The sequence below is a fragment of the Beta vulgaris genome, chromosome 2, assembly GCF_026745355.1.
Source record: "Beta vulgaris subsp. vulgaris cultivar EL10 chromosome 2, EL10.2, whole genome shotgun sequence".
NCBI classification, from domain to species: domain Eukaryota; kingdom Viridiplantae; phylum Streptophyta; class Magnoliopsida; order Caryophyllales; family Amaranthaceae; genus Beta; species Beta vulgaris.
Window position 1 is genome coordinate 35,673,658 of NC_079203.1, and position 27,684 is coordinate 35,701,341.

Consider the following 27,684-nt stretch of genomic DNA (forward strand, 5'->3'; position numbering starts at 1 on the left):
ATTGCCAAGTAACTCATATAATTGAATACCTCTTATGAGTTTAGTATTCCCAGAATATAAATTTGGTATTATATACTGACTCATAAAACTTATCACATACTAAATCAAGCATATTAGTTTCTAGAAAATAAGGAGAATTCGGTGTAGTACTTTTGACAAAATCCAAAAGTTGATCACCTTCTAATTAAATTCCATACCTTAGCTTTTTCTCCAAAAAAAAACAATAATAGGGAACAAAAACCCCAAACTCACTCCCATTTCTAATATGCAGAAAAATATCACTTACCCAAAGGCCACGTAAACACGAAAAAATTGGCACTTAACCTAGCTAGCTAAGATGACATCACCATAGATTTAGGTGACGTATTCCTGACCCAAAACTTTTTTTCCTGACTACTTTTGTTTTCTTTCCCATACAGGGGTATATATATATCACGTCCATGTACTTTGGTTATGCACCCACACCCACACCCACACCCACACCCACACCCACTTCCTAAACCATATCATCACCACTTCACATTACTAACTTATTCAATTCTCTCTCGTACAAATTAATCTCTATCTCTTACAAAAAAAAGTGTAAAACTCAAAAGATGGAGAGTAATTACAGCAGTGATAAAATGATGTACTCTTCACCAGGAGCAACATCCACACCATCACCAGGCTCTCCTCAGTCTCCAAACTCTCCTCCTTCCGGCCACGGCCACGGATACGGACACGGACACGGACACGGTGTGGGTGGTGCACCCGTTATAATGAGCCCTTGTGCAGCTTGCAAGATCCTTCGACGTCGGTGCGCCGACAAATGTGTGTTGGCTCCTTACTTTCCTCCTACTGATCCCCTCAAATTCACCATTGCCCATAAAGTCTTTGGTGCTAGTAATATCATCAAGTTACTTCAGGTAATATATACATACACTACATTATATCCTTGTAAATATGTAATGTAGCTTTATGATGCTATACTTTATAAAAGGTTTTTGTTTTTCTTTTTTTGTTACTTGTTTATACTAACCTACCAGAATGACCATGAGCAGCGTACGATACTATAAATTTCTTGCTCAAATTATCAGTTTTGATAGAGTATAAATTTATTCCTGGGGCTTCAATCATCCGCTTAAAAATCAATTCAGTTTAAACAATTTTGTAATATGATTCTTTATTTAGCAAATATAAGCAACAAAATATGGTGCTTGAAAATTGAAATAAATACTATCTCGGTATTACTGGACATTTCTGATATTGTAAATATAAAGATAAAATTAAAATTAAAGTAGATATTAACATAATATAAGCTATCTTGTTAGTGGGGGATACTATAGCCGTTTTCTTGTTATTTCGTCTATTCCAAACATCAAATCGTGATTATTGACTTTTTAACAGTAATTTTGTAAAATAATTGACATTATTTTGTTAAGAATATTCTGAAACTGAGAGCTGAAGAATTTTATATTTTGATGATCCAAAATATTTTTTTTATTCATGTAAAAAAAATAAATTTTAATATTTTAAAAAGAATATAATAGTCAAAGTTCCATCTTAAAAAATATAAAAAGTCAATTACTCCCTCCGTTTCCTAAAAATCTTCCCAGTTCCTACAGATACCAAGGAAAATCAAGTTGTGTGGGGCATGGTGTGAGTAAAGTAGGAGAGAGAAAGGGGTTAAATAAATAAACAAATAAAAAGGGGTTAAAGTAGGAGAGAAAAATGGAGTAAAATTGAATTAATAATGTAATGGTGGACCATATGATAATGACATGAGAGGATAAATAGGGAAATTTGTTTTGCCAAATAAGGAATAAAGCAAAAGAGGGAAGATCTTTTGGAAACACCCTTAAACGAAAAGAGGGAAGATCTTTCGGAAACGAAGGGATTACCTATCTACATAATAGTCTAACTCACAACAGTGGAGTATATGTTAGGAATTAGGATAACCATCAAGTTACTAACTAATAAACTATGTAGTAAGTGAAATGGTACATAGAGTCAAAACTCAGAACAATGCCATTGACGAAAGATCCTATAGGAACTTGTGGAGAAAATAAGTTTCTCTACCTATAACACTTTTATTAGCTCAATATACATAATTACGGCTTGTTTATCTTTGAAAATAGTTATTTTCATGAATACTTTTATGTTCCTTAATTTTCTTTCAGCTCTTACCACTTTCACTTGCTTGCATATTTGATAAAAAAAAATTCCATCATTTGCCTTGCTAGTAGTACGCACATCAAAATACACTCATATTTCTGGATAATTACTCTACCTCTCTTATGCAAAAGTCGAAAAAGGACTCATTTATTTTTTGATTAATATTTTCTGGTTTTCTTGGTGCTACAATAAGTGGGAAGAAATTTGGATGAATGGATGTAGTAGTTACATATAAATTTAAGTTTGTCTCTTTTTTTTTTTTTGGAAAATGCATGCTTTGTAAGTTTTATAAACACATATTGGTGGATATTAGCTAACCCAGTCGAGAAATATGCTTGCATATGGAGTTTTGTATACTTTAAATTTACAATTAGAAGTAATACATGATTTTTTTTATTTATAGATATTATATAGTAAAAACTAAAGCTGACATTATAGATCACAAAAAGTCTGTTGATGATAATAATCGATTTAGGAAGGATGTTCAAGTACAAACTTTGCACTAGAAGTGGAGATTATCTCCACACAATATTAATCATATTAAATTAAGAAACATAAAACGTAGGACAAAATTACTCTAGTAATCAAGTACTTATAAGTCTAATCCAAATTCAGCTAAAACCTTGCTAAATCCTCTTAGCTAGCTAGCTAGCTAAAGTAGCTATGAACTACTCTAGATAAAATGTGTAGCAAATTTTCATAACTAATAATGTCGCAACTCACAAGTAATATGAGATTGCCATATAAAAAAGCGTTACAAGTAAAAGTAAATAGAACAGGTGTGCAATTGGATAAATGGAACAAGAACTAATTCAAAGGTAAAGTACAAGTTCGTTTAAAACAAGGTCCTCTCCTAGGTTGGTAATCCTTGACTTGAATATATCTAAAGTCATATGTCTAAAATAATGAAAAAAGACTTTATTTTTTCCCTTCAAAAAAAGTTGCTTAAGACGAATCATGAAAAGCATGATTAATGGAAAAGCGAATTTTGTAATATTTATTGGTAGAACATGATTAATAATACAATCTCAGAAAAATAATTGTTTCCAAATGATATTAATTAAGTTTTCACACTTAACGAGGAGGATCTAAAGCCAATGACCAGGGAATACATTGCCCACTAACGTTAAGTGTTCACTGATTAGGCACAATGTCAACTTGTCCTATCACTTCAATGAAGAAGATAACTCACATAAAAATGAATTAAAGTAACACTACTACACCATATGTCCTTACATATGTGGGTCAATTACCATGCATTATTGTCCATATTTGTACAATCACAATCCACAAATACAAAAAGTACATTTTCGATTGATGCGCCAATATAACACTTGCATTTCATATCTATTTACACTAACCCATACTGCCATTTCATATTTAGACGAGATTTTTTATGTATGAACACAAACAAATTTTCATATTACTCGTGTGTCACTATATATTATATTTATAGAACAATGTATAGCTAAGTTTGTACCTATGTGACAATTATTCTAAAAACAAACCTATGTATAGTCACATGAAACATTTATTTTCATCCTTAAAAATGCCTAATTAATTCAATTTAGAAAATCTACATAAATTTTAAGGAGAAAACGAGTAGGCTACAATCACCTTATTGTTTAGGTTATATGACTTAGATTATATATGCGTTTCTAATAAAGAATACTCATGCACTAAAATTTGAATGTGATCACAATAATTATGACAATGAAAAATCTAGTAGTACTCCCTCCATTTCATTATAATTGTTACACTTTCATATTTTACACCATTCACAAATTTCACTTTGACCATCATTTGTGATTTATACGCGGATGAAAATATAGTCATGTGGGATCTTGTTAGATTTATAGTTTTTACAAATACAAAACTAAAGATATATGTCCTCAAAGTTTCGCATTTACATGTATGTGTGTAAATTAAAATGAAACGGAGGAAGTATTATGTAATAGCTTTTTAAAAAAAAATCCAGAATCATTCTCAACCGTCCAATATTCATATAAATTTTGAGAGGACAAAGAACAAGCTTTTTACTATAAATGTTTTCACACACTTTGGAGTATATATATTATTAATGGACTATTGACTAATACTTCCTTTTACATGTGAAATAAATAAATCAGGACCTTCCAGAATCACAAAGGGCAGATGCAGTAAGCAGTATGGTATACGAGGCAAATGCACGACTAAGAGATCCAGTGTATGGGTGTGCAGGAGCAATATGCCAACTCCAAAAGCAAGTTAGTGATTTACAAGCAGAATTAGCTAAGTCAAGAGCTGAGATAGTGAACATGCAATGCCAACAAGCTAATTTACTCGCCCTAATCTGCATGGAAATGACGACGCAATCTCAAGATCATGCTATGATTCCTGTGTCGGCGTCGTCGCCACAAAGCGGCGGCAGCAGCGACAGCGGCGCGTATGAGATTGGCGCAAACAATAGCAATAACAATAACTTCTTAAGTTTTTATGATGATAACAACAGTTTAAACTCTATCTGGGAGCCTCTTTGGACTTGAGGATATATCATAATTTTCACTTTCTTCGTTGTAGACTTTTTTGTTCAACAAATAAGCCTTAAAATTCTTAGTTAGGAAAGGAAGAAAATGAGACAAAAAAAGTTGTTTCATTAAGTCTTTAGTGGAGTACTGTTAGAACTTAGAAGAAGAGTCTTTGAAATGGAAAAAAAGGGGGAAAAAAAGACAAACAATATTGCCCTTTTACGAAATGGAGACTCTTAGTAGTTCTATAATAACTAGTATACTAATTAATTTATGTACCAAACTCAACTCTTATTTGGTAACCTAAAATTTAATACATTTCTTTCCTGTTGGTTCTTGTCGTTACTAAATGATTTATCATCCCTTTCAATTACAATTATAAAGTATAACGAATTAAAAAAACGGATTATGATCGTTTGTTAGAAGTTGTTATTGCAAGTACGACTCTTATAATAATACTGAAATTTTGACAAGCCACGCATAGGCATGTATTGGAGAAAAATCTAATGGTAAAATCTTGACCATGGTTAAATGGGTTTTGGTTGCATCGTCAAAGGAAAAAAGTCTGGGCCACCGCAAGATTAAAGAAGCTTCATTCCATGTCAAAACTTATACACGATATCTAGAAGGAGTAACTCCTCAACTTTAAAAGTTGTTTAGTTCTTTTTTTTCAATAAAAAGCATTTTGCGAATAAGATGTTACACCATAAATGTATTATATAACAAAATAAAAACGAAAATAATATAGTAAAACGTATCATAAATGATATGATACAGATGACAAAATGATATCAAACAAATATCAAATGACATAAATATATCAAAAATGATATGACAAAGATAACAATATGACATTAAAAAAAAGCTTGAAATGACATGAAACAGACTAGAAATGATATGAAATAGTAAATAACAAAATAACATTAAACAAAAGTAAATTGACATGAAACAAATCAGAAATGATATGAAACTAATGACTAAATGACATCAAATAAAAGAAAATTGACATGAAATAAATAACAAATTATATGAAAACAGGTGAGAAATTAACATCAAAATAAAATTCCAATGATATGAAGCATTTGTTACTCCATAAATTATGATTTAATAGATACATCTTTTCTTTTCAATAACTAGTATTTTATCCCGGGCGATGTCCCGAGTCAGTTATAATTATTAAATATATTACATAAATTTCATATTGATTCTATCAGCTTTTAGTAATATTCTGTCTAGCACGAAATTGAAAATGGATGTTATAGCATGAGAAGTTGTGCAAAAAAAAAACTTCAGAGAAATTGGGGATGGAAATAACAATTTCAATGTGATTCGCGTAAACAAATGTTATTACTTAATAAAAGGTTAAAGATCAAAAAGCTTGTCTACATGTTTGTATAATTACATATAATTATAAGACTTTATTATTACTTTGAAATTTTAAGTATTGAATTGTATTGGATTAGTGCTTAAACTCTCACATTTCATTTCAAGGGTTGTGTGTTCGAATCTTAGTAACAACACATAGTTAATATTTTTTATTGAGATTATAAGCATGTGTATTAGAATCTTGATAAGAGTGTCACATGTCACCATGCCTTTGACCTCACTACAACTCCCTTATACTCCCTCCGTCCTCTATTAGTTTACCCGTATTCCTTTTAAGGGTGTCCCTTATTAGTTTACCCCTTTCTTTGTTTTGCTATTTTTGAAATGGGACCACAAACTTTTCATCACACATGCATTCAACTTTAATATAAAATAATAGTTTCTCTTTCTTTCTATGACCCACAACATTATTTCTCCTAAAATTCCGTGCAAAAGAAAGGGGTAAACTAATAGAGGACGAAGGGAGTAAATGTGAACTGCCCATATAGTCCTGACCCGATTTTTCAGGCTTAACCTAGAGTTCAGTACCAAGTTAGATCTCATTTATCTTTAAATGTCTGGTCCGCATCCATCAATGGGGAAAATTTTTGGACCACTAACAAGGTCAAGGAAAAAAAAAAGTTATGGAAGGTTCATATAAATTAAGAAAAGTTTAGAACATTGGAAAAATTAAGAAAAGTTATCTTTAAACAATTAAATAGTGGATTAAAACATCAACATCATCTCCAAGTTGTATTCGCGCTCTAAACTTTTCTCTCGGCGTAGGATACCTTATCCTGCGCTTGGCGCCATGGCAAGAAAAGCGAAAAGCTCGAATTCGTCTGCAAACCCAATTGCGATGAATAAACAGAAAGGTCCTGCATCTGATTCAATGGCGAAGAAGACGAAATCCATGGATGAATTGTTAGGGGTTTCAGCGATGGAGGTGGAATCCGATGATTCGGCAGAGGATGGTGAAATTCTTACTCCGGAAGCTTCTCTAGCAGCGATGAAGAATCAATCGGAGGATCATCGTACTTTTTCATCCTGGCTCTCAGTGATGAAAACTGGAAGTCCGTCAAAGGAAAATCAGGTATTGCCAATCTTGAATCCTGATTGTAATTCTGGTGTTTTGAATAATGATGTTGTGCAAATTGCGATGGATGATATTCAAGATGAAGTGGATTATTGGAATTCATCAATTGTATGTTCTGTAATTGGGGCGAATCCACCATTAGCTGTAATTGAGGGGTTCTTTAGGCGTATTTGGAAGAATATAGGTATTGACAAGGTAGCTAGCATAGAACATGGAGTTTTCATTGTCCGATTTACCTCTATGGAGAAGAGGGACCAAATTCTGGCTGAAAATAGACCTACATTTGATAAGAAACCTGTAGTTTGTAAGCCATGGCATAAGGATATTGTGGATTTTAAGAAGGAGATTAAAGTTGTTCCTATATGGATTCAACTAAAGAACCTAGAGTTGAAATTCTGGGGAAATAAATGTTTGAGCAAAATTGTGGGGTCTATAGGCACTTTCATCCAAGCAGATCAGGCTACTATCACTAGAGACAAGCTACAATTTGCTCGAGTGCAGATTGAAGTAGCAATTTCACAAAATCTACCTGATGGTGTGAAGTTTCTAGATGAAAATGGCAACATGAAGGAAGTTAAAATTGGCTATGAATGGAGACCAATTATGTGCTCTCACTGTCATCTATTGGGTCATAGGGTTGAGGAATGTAAGAAGAGATTGGGTAGACCATAGAGTGTGAAGACTCGTGGTAAGGAACCTACTAAAGTAGGGTCAAAAGCAGGAAGGAAATGGAGGAGGATCCAGAGTAACTCAAAAGGTTTCAGTTAGGAAGGAGAGGGGTCCAAATGTGGTGGTTAGCAATTCTTTTAAGATTCTGGAGGTGCAGGAGAAACCAGTAGAGGAAGGGGTGCAGGAAAAGGAGAATGAGGAGATAGAACAAGGGGCTGAACTAGGAGAGGGAGGTGGAAGGCCTCCTAACTTGAATGGATAGAATGCTATGTTGGAATGTCAGGGGGGCAAATAGGACTGATAAACAGAGAGATATTGGATGCTTTCTGTCTCAAAATAAGTGCAGCCTAGTTTGTCTCCTTGAAATAAAGGTTAAGGCTCAAAATTTGGGAGTCTTATACTTGAAATTGTTTAGGGGGTGGGCGTTTACTTCCAATAGTATGCATCATCCAGGAGGAAGGATAATCTTTCCTGGAATCCTGTGGAATTTCAGGTGAGCCCTCACTGGAGCTCCAGTCAATTGATTCATTGCAAAGTGATTCCTAAGCATGGTGAGGAATTTGAGTGTTCCTTCATCTATGCTCATAACACTCAAGAGGAGAGGAAGGCTCTTTGGAAGGACTTGGGAATGTTGGCTGGGAGTATTCAGGGGCCTTGGCTCCTCATGGGGGACTTTAACTGTGTGTTACATACAGATGAAAGGATAGGTAGTGCAATAAGGCTGCAGGAAATAAAGGATTTTCAGGAGTGCATAAGTTCATGTGAAGTTGAGGATGCAAAGTACTGTGGTAATTTCTTTACTTGGAACAATAAACAAGAAGGTAGCAGGAGGGTTTTCTCTAAACTTGATAGAGTACTGGTGAATCAAAGGTGGACTGATAAATACCCTGCTACTGAAGTGTGTTTCAGGAATGAGGGGTACTTTGATCATTGCCCTGCTATAGTGTCTGTATACCCTAATATTACTGGGGGAAAGAAACCTTTTAGGTTTTATAAAATGTGGCAATCTCATCCCCAGTATATGGAGATCATTAATCAGGCTTGGCAAGGGGCCCAAAGGGGCACTAGAATGTATGCAGTGGTTAAGAAGCTGAAAGCAGTTAAAGGGGAGCTTAAGAAGCTAAATAAGGAGAGTTTTGGTGATATTGCAGCCCAGGATTCCAAAGCTTACCAGGTTTTAGAAGGATTGCAGACTGCACTACATGCTGATCCTTGTAATGTTGACCTTGCCAATAGAGAGAAAGAAGCACAACATGAATATATTAGAGCTCACAAGGCTTACATGCAGTTTTTAGCTCAAAAAGCTAAAAGTGATTGGCTAAAGGAGGGGGACGAGAACACTGGATTTTTTCATCAAGTGATCAAGCAAAAACAAAGACATAACAACATATGTTCCATAAAGGATATGCATGGAAATTGGACTACTGAACTAACCTAGGTGCCTGATGTCTTCCTAGATTATTACAAGTCACTGCTTGGTTCAAAGATGCAACATAGAACTAAGCTTAAGCTGTCAGTTGTTGCCCAGGGTCCTATTCTTGATGATGTAATGAAGGGGCAACTTGCTGCAGCTTATACAAAGGAGGAAATCAAAGCTGCAATGTGGGCTATTGATGGTGGGAAGGCCCCTGGCCCAGATGGTTTTGGTAGTTCCTTTTTCAAAGGTGCTTGGGAGACAGTGGGAGAGGAGGTTAGTAATGCAGTGCTAGATTTCCTCAACACAGGGCAGATTCTAAAAGAAATTAATGCTACAAGCATCACTCTCATTCCCAAGGGTAAATGTGCTGAGAGTGTAAAAGATTTTAGACCCATTTCTTGTTGCAATGCACTTTATAAGTGTATCTCAAAGGTGCTTTGTGCAAGACTAAGCAACATCCTACCTGACATTATAGCTCAAAACCAAGGAGCTTTTGTGCAAAACAGATACATAGGCCATAATATAATGGTTTGTCAGGATTTAGTTAAAGGTTATGAAAGGAAGAAGGCTATGGCAGGGTGCATCATTAAACTGGATTTGCAAAAATCCTACGATACAGTTGAATGGGACTTTGTTGAAGAAATGTTAGTAGGGCTACAATTTCCAGAGCATTTTGTCAAACTCATAATGATCTGCGTGAGAACTCCAAGGTTTTCTCTTGCAATAAATGGCTCATTACATGGTTTTTTTGAAGGTAAAAGGGGCTTGAGGCAAGGGGACCCACTCTCACCCCTGTTATTTGTCTTGTGTATTGAATACCTGTCTAGGATCCTGAGGATTGTTGGGGAGAAAGAAGGCTTTAAATTTCACCCTAAATGCAGAGGTACAAAATTGACACATCTCTGCTTTGCTGATGACATCATCGTATGCTGCAAAGGGGAGTTTAAGTCTGTGCACATGATGATGCAAGGCTTTAAACTATTCTCTGATACAACTGGGTTACAAGCTAGTCCCTCCAAAACAGATGTGTACTGTACTGGTATGCAGCCATCAGAGGTTCAGAGGGTTTTGGATATGACAGGTTTCACTAAAGGTTCCTCTCCCTTCAGATATTTAGGCATCCCCATATGCTCTAAGAAGATATCAGCTGCTCAGTGTGAGAAAATTATGGAGAAGATGTGTGCAAGGATAAAGGTGTGGAGTTCAAGGAACATGTCTTTTGCTGGAAGGTTAACACTGGTGAACTCAGTTTTGATGACATTTCAGATTTATTGGGCTCAGATTATGGTGCTGCCTAGAATTGTTATCAAGCAAATCAATAGTATCTGCAGGAGTTTCCTTTGGAGTGGTACTGCAGACTCCAGGGGCCCTGGAAAGGTTGCTTGGAAACAGTTATGCAAAGCAAAAAAAGAAGGGGGTCTGGGGATTATAAATGGTCAAAGGTGGAATATGGTGGCTATGGGCAAACATGTGTGGATGATAGCAGTTAACAAGGAAAACCTATGGGTTAAATGGATTCATTCCATTTACCTAAAGGATCAAAATTGGTGGACTTATTCACCAAAGGTGAGTGATAGCTGGTACTGGAGAGAAATTTGCAAAATAAAAGACATAATGAGAAGGCATATGTCTGAGATACAGCTATCTAGCATGCCAAGGTATGCTATAAAGATGTGCTATCAGCAGATGGCCCCTACATCTAGGGTGGAGTACTGGACAAAAATGGTATGGTGTAGGCTTGGAATTCCAAAGCATCGTTTCATCATGTGGCTGGTGATGCAAGGCAGGTTGAATACAAAGGACAGATTACTGACAATGGGGAGAACACAGGATGGAAATTGTTTACTTTGTGCAGATCAGCTGGAGTCCCATATGCACCTCTTTTTCAACTGTTATATCAGTCAGAAATGTATCTTGAGCATACTTGAATGGCTGGGTTTGGTATGTAATCAGCTTAATTACAACACATTGCTAAGTAGACTGCACAGGAAGAAGCAAAGCAAATTCAGAAGGAATGTGCTAGATGCAGCTGTCATGAGCACCATTTATCACATATGGGGTGAAAGGAATAATGCCCTCTGGAATAGTTAGGTGAAATGTATAAATTCTGTTATATATAGCATCAAACATACTGTATATACTAGAATTCATAGTATTATACCTAAGAAAATAAGTAGTAATGACCAAAGATGGTTTGTAGCCCTCAATGGAAGGTAGTATTGGCTATGTAGCCTGTTGGTGTGGTGTTCATCCAGGGGCCTGTCCCTAGCTTGAATGCATTTGGTTTGTTTTTGGTGCAATAATATCTTATCTTGCCTATCAAAAAAAAATAAAAAATAGTGGATTAAATATACCATAGCTTCTCCTCCTTATAAGCTAAGTTTTCGTCGGCCCAATAATTATCACAATACAGAGTGAAGATATTGGCTTGTCATCATTTTCAAAATTATAAATGAAGATCAACCAATTTTAAGAATGCAAGATGAAGATCTGTATATGTTTGAAACATAAAGCCCGATAAAATTGATTGCCTCTAAGAGAGATCCATTAGACCTCATGTTGTATGCCTAAAAGAGGGCTCAATGAGGATACTGTGAGTTTGTTGTTAGATGATATGAAAATATTCATTCATTAGTTTCATATCATTCTCTGTGTATTCATGTAAATCATTTAGTTGTATCCTTTTCCTTAATTATAGCCTAGTAAATATCCTGTGGATCTTATCTAGTGCTAAGTATAAGTAATTAGGTTGCAACATATTTTTATTTAAGGAATTATCTTCTTATATGGTATCAGATTCTAGGGTTCTTTTTTCTCTCTCTTCCGCTTTGCCCTAGTAGCCATCCGCCCACTTCACACCGGCAACCATGACCGGCACCACCCCTTCCTCCTCCGCCTCGTCTCCTTCTCTCACAAATCTTTCTAACTCTAATATCAAACACAATCTTCCTATTGTCCTTGACATGGAAAACGTGCAATATGCTACGTGGGCGCAGCTTTTCAAAATTCATGCACGTTCTCATCGTGTCATTGACCATATTCTTCCCACATCCAAATCTAAAATTCCATCTATTGATGATGAAAAGGACGAGTGGAGCACTGTGGATGCTACTGTATTGAAATGGATCTATAGCACTATTTATGATGATCTTCTCAATACTATACTTGAGCCTGATCTCACGGCTCAGGCGGCGTGGGGGCACCTTCGAGACATTTTTCAAGACAATAAGTCTTCCCGTGCAGTTACTTTAGAACAGGAGTTCTCCAATACGGCTATGGAGGATTTTCCTAATGCTTTGCGATATTGTCGACGTTTGAAAATGTTGGCCGATCAACTCAAGAATGTGGGTGCCCCGGTTTCTAACAACTGTCTTGTTCTCTAAATGGTTGTCGGCCTCACGGAGGCTTACAATGGCGTCGGTACGTTACTCCGTCAAAGTGACCCGCTTCCTCCTTTTTACCAAGCACGGTCCATGTTTGTGTTAGAGGAGGTCGGTGGCAAAGAAAGTTTCACTGGGTTCGTCCTCATCCGCAATGGTGGTCTCTCATAATGATCGTTCATCACCGGACAATCATCCTCATCACCGTCTTCAAAATGGTGGTAAGCATAAAAATAAACAGGGAAAAATAAAAAATTCCGGCGGTGGTGGCTGGAATAATTATGGTGGCGGTGGTGGCCGGAATAATTCCGGCAGCAGGGGGCAGACCAGTGGCCACAGTGGACCTGCCCGGCCAGGAGTGCAGACGGCTCCTTTAACATGGGGGCCTTGGGCTTACCCTCCTTGGGCCTTCCCCCCATGTCCTTATCCCAATCAGGGCTGGGCTCGACCTTCTTGGGCACCCAGGCATCAGCAGGTTCAGCAAGGGGCAGGGCTTCTTGGGTCTGGGCCGAGGCAGCAGCAGCAGGCCTATGCGGCAGATGCTCCATCCGTCCCTACAGACATAGAGGCTGCGATGCATACTCTCGGTCTTACTCCACCGGATCCGAATTGGTATATGGATACGGGAGCGACATCTCATATGACTTCTTCCCATGGTACTCTAAACTCTTATTTTAATTTGAGCATTTCTAATGGTATGATTGTCGGAAATGGTCATAGTATTTCAATTCGTGGTTATGGGGACGCACATTTGCCTTCTTCCAACCCCCCTTTAACCCTCAAAAATGTCCTGCATGCACCTAAAATCATTAAAATTTAGTGTCTGTTTGGAAATTTACTACTGATAATTTTGTTTCCGTTGAATTTGATCCTTTTGGGTATTCTGTGAAGGATTTTCGGACGGGGACACCTCTAATGAGATGTGAGAGTCAAGGTGCCTTATATTCCATCACCACCTTTCCTCATCAAGCTTCCATTCCTTCCACCTTTGTGGCTCTTGCACCATCTCTTTGGCATGCTCGGTTGGGTCATCCGGGCTCCCCTATTTTGGAGTCTCTTAGGACTAGTAATCATATTTATTGTAATAAAAGTAGCCTATCTGATTTTTGCTACTCATGTCCTATTGGGAAACATGTTAAATTGCCATTTGTTTCATCTACTTCTAGTACGTTAATGCCGTTTGATATTATTCATTGTGATATTTGGACCTCTCCCGTTTTGAGTTCTAGTGGCCATCGTTATTATCTTGTTGTGTTGGATGATTTTACAAATTATCTGTGGACTTTTCCTCTTGCTAAAAAGTCCCAAGTCTATTCCACATTCCTTCAATTTCAAGCTTATATCCGCACACAATTTGAACGGGAAATTAAAAATATTCAATGTGACAATGGGCGGGAATTTGATAATGCACCTTTTTGGGAATTTTGTAAAACTCATGGCTTATCTTTTCGTCTCTCTTGTCCATACACTTTATCTCAAAACGGTAAAGCAGAGCGTAAAATTCGTTCTATCAATAATATTGTGAGAACTCTTCTCTCTCATGCTTCACTTCCCCCTTCCTTTTGGCATCATGCATTATAAATAGCAACCTACCTACTTAACATTCTCCCGACTAAGACACTAGCCGCCTATGAGTCTCCTCTTCACATGCTTTACCACAAACGACCCTCTTATAACCACTACGTGTGTTTGGATGTTTATGCTATCCTCTTTTTCCCTCAACTACCATCCACAAGCTTCAACCTCGATCCACTCTGTGTCTTCTTGGGATACTCCACTAATCATAGAGGCCATAAGTGTTATGATATCTCTTCCCGCAAAATTATTGTGTGTCGACATGTGGTGTTTCATGAATATTCCTTCCCATTTGCTTCCCTTCACACTAAACAGTCCACAACTTATGATTTTCTGGATCACATTATCTTCATGGAATTACCCTCTTCTTTGGCCCAAACTCCTCCTTGCCGTCAGCCCTTATTCTTGGCCTCAAACAATTCTACCAGTGGGTCAGGGCATCCTGCCCAGTCCAGTCCTAGCGCTTCTGGGCCTCCTGCCCAGCCTCGCTTCTCTCCTCAAACCGCCCCACATCTCTCTTGTGGACCCGGCCCAGTCCGTCCCCCTCTCCCCTCTGCGTCTGGACCGCCCGAGTTTGGGCCTTGCCTACCTCAAGCGTGCCCTCTCCTCCTCCTAACCCATCCAGTGCAGATCCCCTTCTCTCTGGGCCTTGTCCTACTAGCAGCCCCTCTTCCCACAATCTCCCTCCTCTTACCCGTTAGCCATCCACAAACCGAGCTCATCCCACTACTTCTCTCCCTCCTGCACCCCGTCCGGTCACCTATAGTCAAAATGGGATTTATAAAAATAAAAAGATTTTTTCACTTGTTACCCATGTTGACCGCTCTCCTCTCCAACGTAATCCTGTGTCCGCCTTCCGTGACCCGAATTAGAAACAGGCTATGGATGATGAATATCATGCTCTCATTAAAAAAAAGACTTGGGAATTAGTTCCTCATCCTCCCCATGCTAATATTATTCGGTCTATGTGGATATTTGCTCATAAAGAAAAATCTAACGGTTCCTTTGAGCGCTATAAAGCTCGTCTTGTAGGTGATGGGAAGACTCAGCGAGTCGGCATTGACTGTGGGGAGACTTTTAGCCCTGTGGTGAAGCCTGCTACTATTCGGACTGTGCTTAGTTTGGCATTGTCTAAAGGTTGGTTGCTGCATCAACTTGATGTGAAGAATGCATTTTTACATGGTGAGCTGAATGAGACAGTCTACATGCATCAGCCTTTAGGCTATCGCGATCCTCTTTATCCCAACCATGTGTGTCTGTTGAAGAAGTCATTATATGGTCTCAAACAGGCACCCCATGCTTGGTATCGCAGGTTTGCAGATTTTATTACCACCATTGGCTTTGTCAATAGCAAATTTGATCATTCTTTGTTCATCTATCGTAGAGGTACTGAAATGGCATATTTACTTCTCTATGTGGATGATATTATTCTGACTGCCTCTTCTGCCATACTCCGCAAGTCTATCATTTCTCTCCTTGGATCTGAATTTGCTATGAAAGACTTGGGGTTCTTGACTTATTTTTTGGGTATTGCTGTCACTCGTCATGCAGGTGGTTTATTCTTATCTCAACATAAGTATGTTGAAGAGATCATTGAACGCGCAGACATGTCTGCGTGTAAGCCTTCTACTACTCCAGTTGATACTAAACCCAAACTCAGTGCTTAGTCTGCGGTGGCTTGCAGTGATCCCTCATTATACACGAGTCTTGCTAGTGCATTGCAATATCTTACTTTTTCTCGGCCTGATATTTCTTATGCAGTACAGCATATATGTCTCTATATGCATCAACCCATGGAGGTTCACATGTGCGCTCTCAAGCGCATTGTTCGTTATGTCAAGGGCACACTCGAGTATGGTCTTCACCTGTATCCATCCTCTATTTCGAATCTCGTGACTTATATTGATGCTGATTGGGGTGGGTCTCCTGATACTCGTCGTTCTACATCTGGCTATTGTGTGTTCCTTGTAGACAATTTGCTTTCCTGGTCCTCTAAACGACAGACTACCTTGTCCCGTTCCAATGCTGAATCTGAATACAGAGGAGTCGCTAATTTGGTCTCTAAATTGTGTTGGATTCGTAATCTCCTGGTTGAACTTCATTGTCCTATTCAGAAGGCTACGTTGGTTTATTGTGACAATGTGAGTCCCATTTACTTGTCTGGGAATCCTGTTTAACGACATCAGCGTACTAAAGACATTGAGATGTATATTCATTTCGTACGCGAAAAGGTTGCTCGAGGAGAGGTTCGTGTGTTACATGTTCCCTCTCGCTATCAGATTGCAGACATCTTCACGAAGGGACTTCCCTTAGTTCTATTTCATGATTTCCGGGACAGCCTCCACTAGTGCATAATTGGCCTAAAGTATCACCCCAAAAGTGTTACTTAAAGGCCTAAAAGTGTTGCTTTAGGTCATATGTAACACTTTTATAAGTGAAACATCTGCCCGTGCTACCTATTCTCTAAGGTAACACTTTCCAATGCTAATGTTTCACTTTCTCAAGTGTTACTCAAAATTCTCTAACGAACACTTTTTTTAAACTAATGTAGCATTTTTGTAGTGTTACTAATAATGTTTTATGTAACACTTTTTCATCTATAGTAGCATTTTCTATGTCATCTCTTGACTCATAGTAACACTTTGTTAAATACTATGTATCATTTTAAATCAGCATATGTAACACTCTATTAGATATTTGACAACACTTCTTATCAGCTAGTTTTATAGTGTAACGCTTCTATTTCACATATCTTATAGTAACATTCTTTAATTTATCGGCATATATACAATGATAATATTAGTAAAACTTATAAACGTAATAATTGAAGAGGAAATAAAATGATATTATTGATATAAATGAGTAGAAATACTCAACGACCATTGTAAAAAATGAGCCAAAGAGTATATACTCAATCGAAAACATACTATTGCATCCAATATATAAATAGTTAATCTAAAAATTAAATCATAAAATCATAATATATATATCTCTCATTAAATAAACCTAAATCAATCTTAAGGTCATTCTTTCATTATTCTTCAATTCCATTATCCATGTAGGCATGCTTCTCGATGTATCATGCATGTTTGCTACTCTAATCCGCCACTATTTCCATTATTTCACCATAAGGCCCATCACCGTGCGCTCTCTTGTTCTCCGAAGAATATGTTCTGTAGATAGCCATTTTCTTTAGAGAAACTCAGTTTTGCTTGAAGTCGTCTTCTACAAAGTCAATATAATACAGCGATCCCAGACAAATAAGGACGTCTGTCAGGATAAGACCCACCCGTCAAAAACATATTTTGGGGCAAATAATCCCCATACCTGCACGACAGAAGCAAAACTTTAGTTCAACAAAGCCAAGACAAATGCACAGAGAATTACTAAGAAAGGCCTTGCTGTTACCATCTGATGCCGCCTTTGTATTGTAACACATAATACCATAAAGGCAACTGCACTGGTGATGATGCATCCATACTCAAATATACCTAATCATATGACAATATAAATTGATGAGCAACTTGACAGTAAAAAATTGATCAGCAACTAACAAAAACTGCAGAACTGGTTCCATGATAAGAGAGCACAACATCTGGACATATGCAAGTGGATTCATTTACCTGAGATAATTGCACACTCAAGGAGAGTTTGCTTTGCCTTTTCTGATCATTTGAATGTCTTTGAGAAACCAAAATGGCAAGACCAAAAATTGGTAGAACGTGAGAAAAGCCAAACGTGTCAATAGCTTGAAGAACTGCTTGTCTTAAAAGCATGAACTCATCAAATCTACATATGAGATAAAAGCAGTGTTAATTATAAAGTTGCAAAGAATAAATGACCCATTTTACTGTAAAGGAAAGAAAAACCTGATGTAATCTTAAGTTAGCCTAATGAGGATCATATGTGTGAGATAATCAGAAGTCAAAATGAGTACTTCACCATAACCAACTCTCTCCCCTGATCCCATCCTCTTGTCTAATGTATCGCATTTCTAATAGTTTATATTCAACAGATTTCAGAGTTGAAAAGGAATACTCACCCTACAAATGCAGCACCATATCGAAGGCCATCAAATGCACACCTACGTGAAGATGCAACAATTTGTTAAATGTTTTCTTACCGAATGGATCTTATATTAGAGCTTATTATTATTCATAAATGAACTGGATTAGGCTCCATAAAGAAAAACATTTTAATAAGCAAAGCCGATCCTTACCAGTGACCACTGCAGAAAAAGAGAGCAATTGCAAGAAGACTCCACTGAGTAGTAGGAAGAGAATAGAAAGAAACATTGCTTGATGTGTCATCTGTAGCAACTGGCGACAAGCTCTGCAATCTCACAATGCAACATGCTGGAAAAAGGATGACCAAAGAAAATTAAAGAAAAGAAAGAGAAAGTATTTATTGTAAGACTATATTAATGTAGATTATGTATAATCTGATCCAATATATATATAGTTTTAGCGAATCTTTTTCATCCCAAAGATGAATAATTCACCAAATCAATGCAATAATCTTTAGTGTTACCTTATAGCATCAACATACCATTATAGCATTCTGGAATATCAATTCCACATCAAACCCCTTTTATAAAGTCACTAAAATATAATAGGTCTGAAAATGACTAAACCAATTTATGTATTGAATTAGGATGAAATAACAGGTTAGACTTTGTGAAAGGCAAGAAAGGACATGGCATAAGCACCTGCACCGACAGTTGCTAGAGCAACTACAGATCTGAACTATGCAGACTCGTGTTTTACTTTAGGTCTCTATCATTTGGGTTCTTTGATTAATGAATGATTAACAACTCATAGTTAGAATTACTCAACTTAGAGTTTCACTTACAGAACTATGCACCACTACCTTCACGCAATTGAATCATTATCACCTCGTCAACTAGTATTTACTCTTAGAAACAAGAAACATAACCATGATTAGTACTAACTATTATACTAATACATTCTTTTCCATTATAAACTATTTATTTTGAATCTTACAAGCTAACTTTAATTAACTCAAGTGCTATTTACACAATACAATCTAATAACTTAGACAAAGAAATAAATTACATTTTACTTCCCAACATCTAACTATCATGAAAGTAGTTCCTTAAACTACAAGTTTCATTTATTATATACTGCTAAAAGAGTGGTATTATATTCTAATTATGTGTAAATATATAGTACTCACTAATTCCATAAAAAGGAGCTAACCTAATTCCATTCATCATTCTAATCAAAATTCTTTCACGAGTCCAACCAAGTCATATAATCAAACTTGTTAAACTAAATCAACTTGATTTCTCTACCAACATCGTTGTTTACTCAACAATTGACATTCAAAATGTCTCAACAGCAGCAATTACAATACCAATTAAATACTAAATCATAAACTGATTCTTTGCAAATAATGCACAATTAATTCAATCAACAACATAATTTCATAAACAGAACTTTCAGTTCAAGAGTAATCAACTTGAGTAATAAAGAAAACAGAAAGGAAAGCTTGGGTTAGTACCTCTGCTCACAAGAGCAGCGAAGAACAGAGGGCAGAGGGGTATTCAAAGCTTCGGTGAGGCGACTGAGCACCGGGGAACGACTGAGCATCTACATGGAGGCGGAGGTGAGCTACGACGAGGCTTCGAGGCACCGGCAAGGGTGCAGGTGGCGCGGGCAGGCGACGCGAGAGCACAGCAGGGGAGGGACGACAACAACACTGCGGTGGCTTGCGAGCAGCACCGTGCGCATAGCAACGAAGAGGAAAGGAAAGGAACGGGAAATCGCCGGCAGCAAGAGAAACTCCGGCGAGGGGTCTGATGTTTGGAGGATGGGATGCGTGAAGAGAGAGAAATGCAAGGGAATGGAGTTTCACGGGCAAGGGTTTGGGGTTTTGGGGTTTGGAAGACCCGAGAATGAGGGAAAAGGTATTGGTTTTTATTTTTATTTTAAAACCGACATAAAGGAAATTATAAGGGTAGACATATATCGTAGTTTCTTATTTGGCCAAATATGCTCAACCTATTTTAAATATCTAAAATTCCAAAATATATAATATAAATAACTTCATAAAATTAAACAAATAAATATATTACAAATACGACAAAAATAACTATCCGTACTCCAACTCAAATAAAATAAGAATACTCGAAATGTAATTAACTTAATAGTTACAATTAAGCTTTAGATAAACACTTTTAAAAAAATAGGGCTATTACAGAAGATTAGTTTAATTTGTTGAAAATATTGCTTCTATAAGAAATAATACAAAGTATATAAGAAATCATAATATTATATTAAAAATTACACTTAAATTATACTCTAAAAAATTACTTATCTTAAAGTGTTACTTAAAGAAAAAAAGTGTTACTGTTAAATGTTACCAATATGTATGTGTTACCTAAAGGTGTTACCTATTTAAAAGTGTTACATCAAAATGTTACTCAATTAAAAAAGTGTTACTTCAAAATGTTACTTATTGAAAATGTGTTACATTAAGTGTTACGAATTGATTAAGTGTTACCAAGGTGTTACATATATATTCGACAAACTTAAATTTTGAAAAGTGTTACCTCATACATGTTACCTTAGGCCAACTTTGTACTAGTGCTCAACGTCCGCCCTCCTCCCGTTTCGACTGTGGGGGTGTGTTAGATGATATGAAAATATTCATTCATTAGTTTCATATCATTCTCTGTATATTTATGTAAATCAATGAGTTGTATTCTTTTCCTTAATTATAGCCTAGTAAATATCCTGTGGATCTTGTCTTGTGCTAAGTGTAAGTAATTAGGTTGTAACATATTTTCATTTAAGGAATTATCTTCTTATATTTGTGACCTTTTCAAATTCTAAGAAAAAACAATGAGTTTCGTCTAAACATGTAATAGGGAGTGTTTCTCTAAAAATCACATTTGTGGCGATGTGGTTCGCAGGGGAGAGAGATGGCGTTTTGTGGGTGTATATGGCTGGCCGGAGGAGTCAAATAAGCATCGTACGTGGGAGCTTATTAGACATCTCTGTTTGGAGTTCGATGGTCCGTTGGTGCTGGGAGGTGATTTTAATGAAATATTATCCTATGATGAGAAGCAGGGGGGTGCTGATAGAGAACGACGTGCTATGAGAGGGTTTAGGGAGGGATTGATACTTGTGGTTTACGAGATTTACGAGCTGTGGGGCAATGGTATACATGGGAGAGAGGGGATAGTCCGGAAACGAGGATTCGGGAGAGACTTGACCGATTTTTGGTATCTCAAACATGGCTACAACTTTTTCCGGAAGCTGTTGTGGAGCACCTTGTTAGATACAAATCAGATCATGCGGCAATTGTACTAAAAACCCAAGCGCCTAAGATGAAGCAATGTCATATGCGACAATTCAAATTTGAAACGAAGTGGCTATTGGAAGAAGGATGTGAAGCCACGGTCCGTGAGGCGTGGGATGGCTCGGTGGGGATCCTATTCAAAGCCGGTTGGGGTTGTTGCGAGGGGATTAGTAGGCTGGAGCAAAGCAGGGTCGGGGGACCTGGCAAAGAAAATTGACAGGGTAGAAAAACAGCTTCATAATGCGCAAAAGGAAGAAATCTCGGAGACGACATGCAAGAAATGTGGGGAATTGGAGAAGGAACTAGATTCTTTGAACGCAAAACTCGAAGCTCATTGGTATATGAGGTCGAGAGTGGCCGAGATAAAAGATGGGGATCGGAATACGTCGTATTTTCATCATAAGGCCTCTCAGCGAAAGAAACGAAATTGCATAAAAGGTCTATTTGATGAACATGGTGAATGGCGAGAGGAGGAGGAGGAATTGGAAAGGTTGGTGCAGAAATATTTTCATGAGATTTTTACGTCGAGTGATCCATCTACTGGCGCAATGGATGAGGTGCTCCAGTTCGTGAAAAAATCGGTGACAACGGAGTTTAATGATATATTATTGAAACCATACTCGAAGGAGGAAATTCATGAGGCTTTAAAACAGATGCACCCTTGTAAAGCGCCAGGACCAGATGGCTTACATGCAATTTTTTATCAGAGATTTTGGCACATTATTGGTGATGAGGTATTCCATTTTGTTAGCAATATTTTACATAGTTACTGTTGCCCGAGTTCTGTTAATTGTACTAATATTGCCCTCATTCCCAAAGTTAAAAATCCGACTCTGGTTTCGGAATTTCGGCCTATTAGTTTGTGTAATGTACTATATAAGATTGCATCCAAAGCTTTGGTGCTTAGATTGAAACAATTCCTCCCCGACATTGTTACGGAGAACCAAAGTGCCTTTGTCCCTGGACGATTAATAACTGATAACTCCCTGATAGCCCTCGAGATTTTTCATTCTATGAAGAAAAGAAATAATAGCAGGAAGGGACTGATTGCGATGAAGTTGGATATGAGCAAGGCCTATGACCGGGTAGAATGGGGTTTTCTCAGGAAGCTTTTATTGACAATGGGCTTTGATGGACGTTGGGTGAATTTGGTAATGAGTTGCATTTCGTCAGTGTCTTACTCTTTTCTTATTAATGGCAGAGCAGGGGGGTCTGTTACCCCCTCTCGGGGCCTAAGGCAAGGGGATCCTCTTTCTCCCTTCCTTTTTATACTGGTTGCGGATGCCTTTTCACAGATGATACAACAGAAAGTGCTTTCTAAGGAACTTCATGGTGCAAAAGCTAGCCGATCGGGACCGGAAATCTCTCATCTTCTTTTTGCAGATGACAGTCTTTTGTTTACTAGAGCAACTCGACAGGAATGCCTGAAAATAGTTGATATTCTCAACAAATATGAAGCGGCATCTGGACAGAAAATTAACTATGAGAAGTCGGAGGTGTCTTTTAGTAAAGGAGTAAACTGTGTGCAGAGAGAAAGTTTGAGTGGAATTCTTCAGATGCGGCAAGTTGATAGGCACCAAAAGTATCTTGGGATTCCGACGTTGTGGGGGAGATCGAAAAAGGGGATGTTTCGGGATTTGCTTGATAGAGTGTGGAAGAAACTGCGTGGCTGGAAAGAAAAGTTGCTGTCAAGGGCAGGGAAGGAAGTGTTAATCAAAGCTGTTATTCAATCTTTACCTACATATCTTATGGGTGTTTATAAGTTCCCTGTGGTAATCATCCAAGAAATTCACTCTGCTATGGCTCGTTTCTGGTGGGGAGGAAAGGGTATGGAAAGGAAGATGCATTGGGTTAGCTGGGAGAAAATGAGCAAACCTAAATGTCTGGGTGGTATGGGATTCAAAGATCTTTCGGTTTTTAATGATGCCCTGCTGGGCCGTCAGGTTTGGAGGTTACTGCATTATAAAAATTCACTTTTGAGCCGAGTTTTGAGTGCTAAATATTATCCAGATGGTGATGTTTTGCAGGCGAGGCTTGGATTTTCAAATAGTTTTTCGTGGCGAAGCATTTGGAGTGCAAAAAGCCTAGTGCAGGAGGGTTTGATGTGGCGAGTGGGAGGTGGGCGAAATATAAATATATGGAGTGACCCTTGGGTGGGAGACGAGAGAGGGCGGTTCATTTTAAGTAATAGAGCCGAAGGATTGAATACAGTGAGTGATTTAATTGATGATACTACCAAAGAGTGGAAGTTTGAAGCCATAGAGCAACATTTTGGAGAGAGAGACCAACAGTGCATATTATCTATTCCATTGAGTTCAAGAGAGACGGAAGATGTGTTAACATGGGCTTACTCGAAGGATGGTCTTTATTCTGTAAAGACAGCATACATGATTGGGAAAGGGGGAATTTAGAAGATTTCCATAAAGCATGGGTGGTCTTATGGGGGCTGGATGTTTCGCCTAAAGTTCGACATTTCTTGTGGCGCTATTGTACCTCGTCGTTGCCTACTCGAGCAACTCTCATGGCTCGACACTTACTTGAAGAGGGCGGGTGTCCGTGGTGCCCGTCGGAGCTTGAAACCTCGCAACATGCTATATTTTCATGCGCACGTATCCGAAGACTGTGGGTGGATCATGGGTGTGAGGCCATGGTGGGTGATGGGCGAGTGGAGGGTGGGTGTGAAATGCTGGAACGGTGGAATGCGTTGGATAAAAAAATGGTGCAGAAGGGATGTTTCTTGGCATGGAATATATGGGCGGAGCGTAACAGGTTTGTGTTTGAAAACACTTGTCAACCGCTATCTATTATTAGCCAGCGGGTGAGTCGACAGGTCGACGACCACAACGAGTATACTACTCGGATTTATGGTCAGCCAGCGTGCGTGAGGCCGGTGAGCAGCAGCCATTGGTGTGCGCCTCCGGAGGGAGTTATCAAGCTCAATACCGATGCTCACATTGAAGGAAATGGGTGGGTTAGCGTGGCAACGGTGGCTCGAAATACGTGTGGGCAGGTGTTATTTGCGGCAGTGAGACGACAACGAGCCTACTGGCCTCCCGATATTGCGGAGTGCAAGGCTATTTTATTTGCGGTTCGAATGGCAAAAGCTCGTGGACTACAAAATGTGATGGTGGAATCGGATGCTCTTGTGGTTATTTCAAGGCTTTCCAAGGCCGCGTTGTTTTATTCTGATTTAGATGCTATTATGGGAGATGTATTCTCTTTGAGTGTGTACTTTAATGCTATTAGTTTTAATCATGTCAAAAGGGATGGGAATGCTGTTGCTCATCACCTTGCTAGAGTTGTGCCGTTTGGTTTGGAGCAGTGTTGGGAGAACCATTGTCCTAGGAATGTGGCTCCTTATGTACTGATGGACACTTTGTCCCTTGATTAATGCACATCTCTTTCCCCTCAAAAAAAAAAAATGTAATAGGGAGTGTTTAAAGAAAATTGGCCACGTGAATTTGTCCTACATTTAGTGGGGAGGAGGATCGATGACTACCATGTACATTTAGTGGCTCTTCCACCTGCTTTTGCCGAATACTACGTGAATTTGTCCTAGTATATTTTAGGATGTAATCTCACTAAACTTTCATGTAATCATACTCTCATCCAACAAAAACATGTAGGCCCATTTATCATTAGCGGCATAAAATCTAGTTAGGGCTGCATTCTAAAATGGATTTGATGATAGATGAAGTCAGTCACTAGCTAGATTATGTTAATGCATCCTGCATCTCGATTCTCTACGTGAGACAACTTACATGTAGTTTTCCTCGTGATGAATGAGAATTAAGCAATGGAAAATGTTAACAAACATAATTAGCTTTTTGACATTGATTGGATATCTCTTTGGACCATATATAGTTATGTTATTAATTTCTATACGGAAATGGAAAAGATGCTAAATTCTATGTTAATGTCAAAGTTTTATCACTTCATGTTTCTTGGATTACGTTAACAAAATTTGTGTCCTTTAGACTTCAGTATTCGTGTAGAATTCTTCAATTACTCCTCCCGTCCCAAAATATAGTTCCCATTTCTCTTTTTTCACGGTAATTTATGTAAGTAGAATCTAAGAGGTATAGTAAAAAAATTTGTTTGAAAATGATATACATAGCCCTTAGGGCTATGTATGAGGTGCTTAAAATGGAAATAAAATATTGAATCAAGCATTTATTACCTCAATTGATGTAAAAATGTGTCTTGAATTCTTAAACTGTTTCCATTTAAAGAAATGTATTTAATGCTTATATGTAGCCCTAAGGGCTACATGTATCATTACCCTCTTGAAATAAATGTTATATGAGAAAAGATGATTTTAGGAGAGAGAATGGAGAATAATTGGTGAAAGGGCATTAATTGTAATATTTTGATTGAATAAACAAAGGAAAAAACAAGTAAATGATACGATTTTTCTAGATAAATTACAGAAAATTGTGGAATTAAAAATGAAAATGGAAACTATCACCCCAAATAAAAATAAAAACTATATTTTGAGACGGATGAAGTACTTTATAAAAAAAAAAGAAATGCAGGCGAAACTCCCTTTATTTTTACTCTCAGGAAATTTCCACGTCGTACGTGCTCATCTTTAAAACATTCCATCTTATGACTAATATTGCTTTAGCATGTGATTTTTATCTCCGTATTGACGGGGATATATATAACACCATGTTATGTATATAGGAACTTACATATTTCGTGCAATTGGCGTAAAAGTCACGAATATTTGGTGTAGAACTTGATCTGTCGCTATTTTATCTTGCTATTTTAGGTATAACTATGCATGTCTTTTGTCCATGAATTTTGGAAGTCCGTATCGATAAATATTGACCGAAGAATTAAATGACTAGTTTGAATCGCTCACATTATTATCTTAACTTTTAAATTCTAATAATGAGGTCTGAATCGAGAATAATATCGCGTACAAATGGAAAATACTTAGGGAATAGTTAGTTGGTCGAGTTAATCCATTAGAGTAAATTTTATTTAAGATTAACCTTTCGTTTTTAATTGTAACCGTTTGATTTTTATATTTGTGAAATCAACCTTTCGATAATATGTATCATGATTTTTTACCAACAAATAAAAAAAGTTCATATCTTAAAAATATATAAAACAAATCTAATATAAAATCTTACATGATCATAATTTTTCTCAAGTAGGAATCACAAAAATGATCAAAGTATAATTTGTAGTGCAAGTTAAGCTATTGCATCTTAGTAAGAACAAAAAAAGGAAACTCCATACAAATGAAAGTCAATTCGAAGCAATTTAACAAGCAAAACTCCTTGAAAGTGGGGTGAAACTGTAAGAAAATTAGTCTAATCGATCACTTTTCTAAGCTTTATATGTTTAATTAAATAAGCAAATATAAAAATTAGCGATTAATCTTATTTATATTATAAATTTTTAAGTGGTCTTTTTTGTGTCTTATAAAAGTCTTAGCGTCAACAAACACTATCTTGATTTGACTTGCTTGTTGCTCTTTATAGATATTTCATTTCGAAAAATCAAGATCCCCCCTATAAATGTTTGGCAATAATCTAAGTGGAGGCTATGACCAAATATGACAAAATATAGTTAGAAAAGTCTTGGTTGAGATCGTCTCAATCAAGCGAATAACTAAGATGTGCAGCTAAAAAGTTGGAATCATGTTCGCGATCAATGAACACCTCCACAATAACATTTGAGATCTTGCTCAAAAATCCTAATTCCCAAATTTGCATCAATTAAAGAGAGGTACAATCAAAATCTTCAAAGAATCAAAATCAAAAACCAAAAAAAAAGACGAGAAATAAAAGGGAGATAAGACAGTCTCTAGCAACCAATAAGGCACTTTTCTTGGAAGACATCGAAGACTGCATAGAAGCATAGGTGTTTCTTGGCCCATGTTATTCGGGCGACAGAATAGGCCCCTAATATATAACAGACCCGAAATATATTGTTTTAATTGTTTGAATGAAAGAAAAAGGAAAAAACATGTGGATTAGTGGTAAAATTGTATGGGGAAGGGATAAGGAGAAGATAAACTCCTTGTAACCACCAAATTAATTAAAGTTTTGTTGTTTGAAACTTTTAGAAAATATTTCCCATTTGCCAATCATAGATAGGCGTCCCAAAAATTATGCATTTAATTAGATGTTGTATCTCCATACTCTTTTATTTACAATTAAATATCTATTAGTTTATAAT

The 27,684-nt window shown here is 37.3% G+C and overlaps 4 protein-coding genes across 4 annotated transcripts; all 4 read left to right on the forward strand.

Annotated features, from left to right (window-relative positions):
* Positions 1–466: 466 nt before the first annotated feature.
* Positions 467–5,011, forward strand: LOC104886846 (LOB domain-containing protein 1). The gene is made up of 2 exons (XM_010671375.4): positions 467–905; positions 4,284–5,011. The coding sequence occupies exons 1-2, from the start codon at positions 597–599 to the stop codon at positions 4,677–4,679; spliced, it is 705 nt and encodes a 234-aa protein (XP_010669677.2). The 5' UTR covers positions 467–596; the 3' UTR covers positions 4,680–5,011.
* Positions 5,012–12,075: 7,064 nt separating this feature from the next.
* On the forward strand, positions 12,076–12,591 carry LOC104886893 (uncharacterized). The gene has a single exon (XM_010671425.2). The coding sequence runs from the start codon at positions 12,076–12,078 to the stop codon at positions 12,589–12,591; it is 516 nt and encodes a 171-aa protein (XP_010669727.2).
* A 151-nt stretch (positions 12,592–12,742) lies between these two features.
* LOC125494834 (uncharacterized) lies at positions 12,743–13,408 on the forward strand. Its single transcript, XM_048638669.1, has one exon. The coding sequence runs from the start codon at positions 12,743–12,745 to the stop codon at positions 13,406–13,408; it is 666 nt and encodes a 221-aa protein (XP_048494626.1).
* A 10,602-nt stretch (positions 13,409–24,010) lies between these two features.
* On the forward strand, positions 24,011–24,880 carry LOC130590502 (uncharacterized). Its single transcript, XM_057392967.1, has one exon. It carries the CDS (start codon positions 24,011–24,013, stop codon positions 24,878–24,880), a length of 870 nt encoding a protein of 289 aa, XP_057248950.1.
* The last annotated feature ends 2,804 nt before the right edge of the window (positions 24,881–27,684 follow it).

Bases quoted from the DNA above. Each gene is read 5' to 3' on its own strand.
- LOC104886846 (XM_010671375.4), top strand. From the start codon at position 597: ATGGAGAGTAATTACAGCAGTGATAAAATGATGTACTCTTCACCAGGA. The intron at 906-4,283 runs GTAATATATACA...TAAATAAATCAG, and splicing joins ATATCATCAAGTTACTTCAG to GACCTTCCAGAATCACAAAG.
- LOC130590502 (XM_057392967.1), top strand. From the start codon at position 24,011: ATGGCTCGACACTTACTTGAAGAGGGCGGGTGTCCGTGGTGCCCGTCG.
- LOC125494834 (XM_048638669.1), top strand. From the start codon at position 12,743: ATGGTGGTCTCTCATAATGATCGTTCATCACCGGACAATCATCCTCAT.
- LOC104886893 (XM_010671425.2), top strand. From the start codon at position 12,076: ATGACCGGCACCACCCCTTCCTCCTCCGCCTCGTCTCCTTCTCTCACA.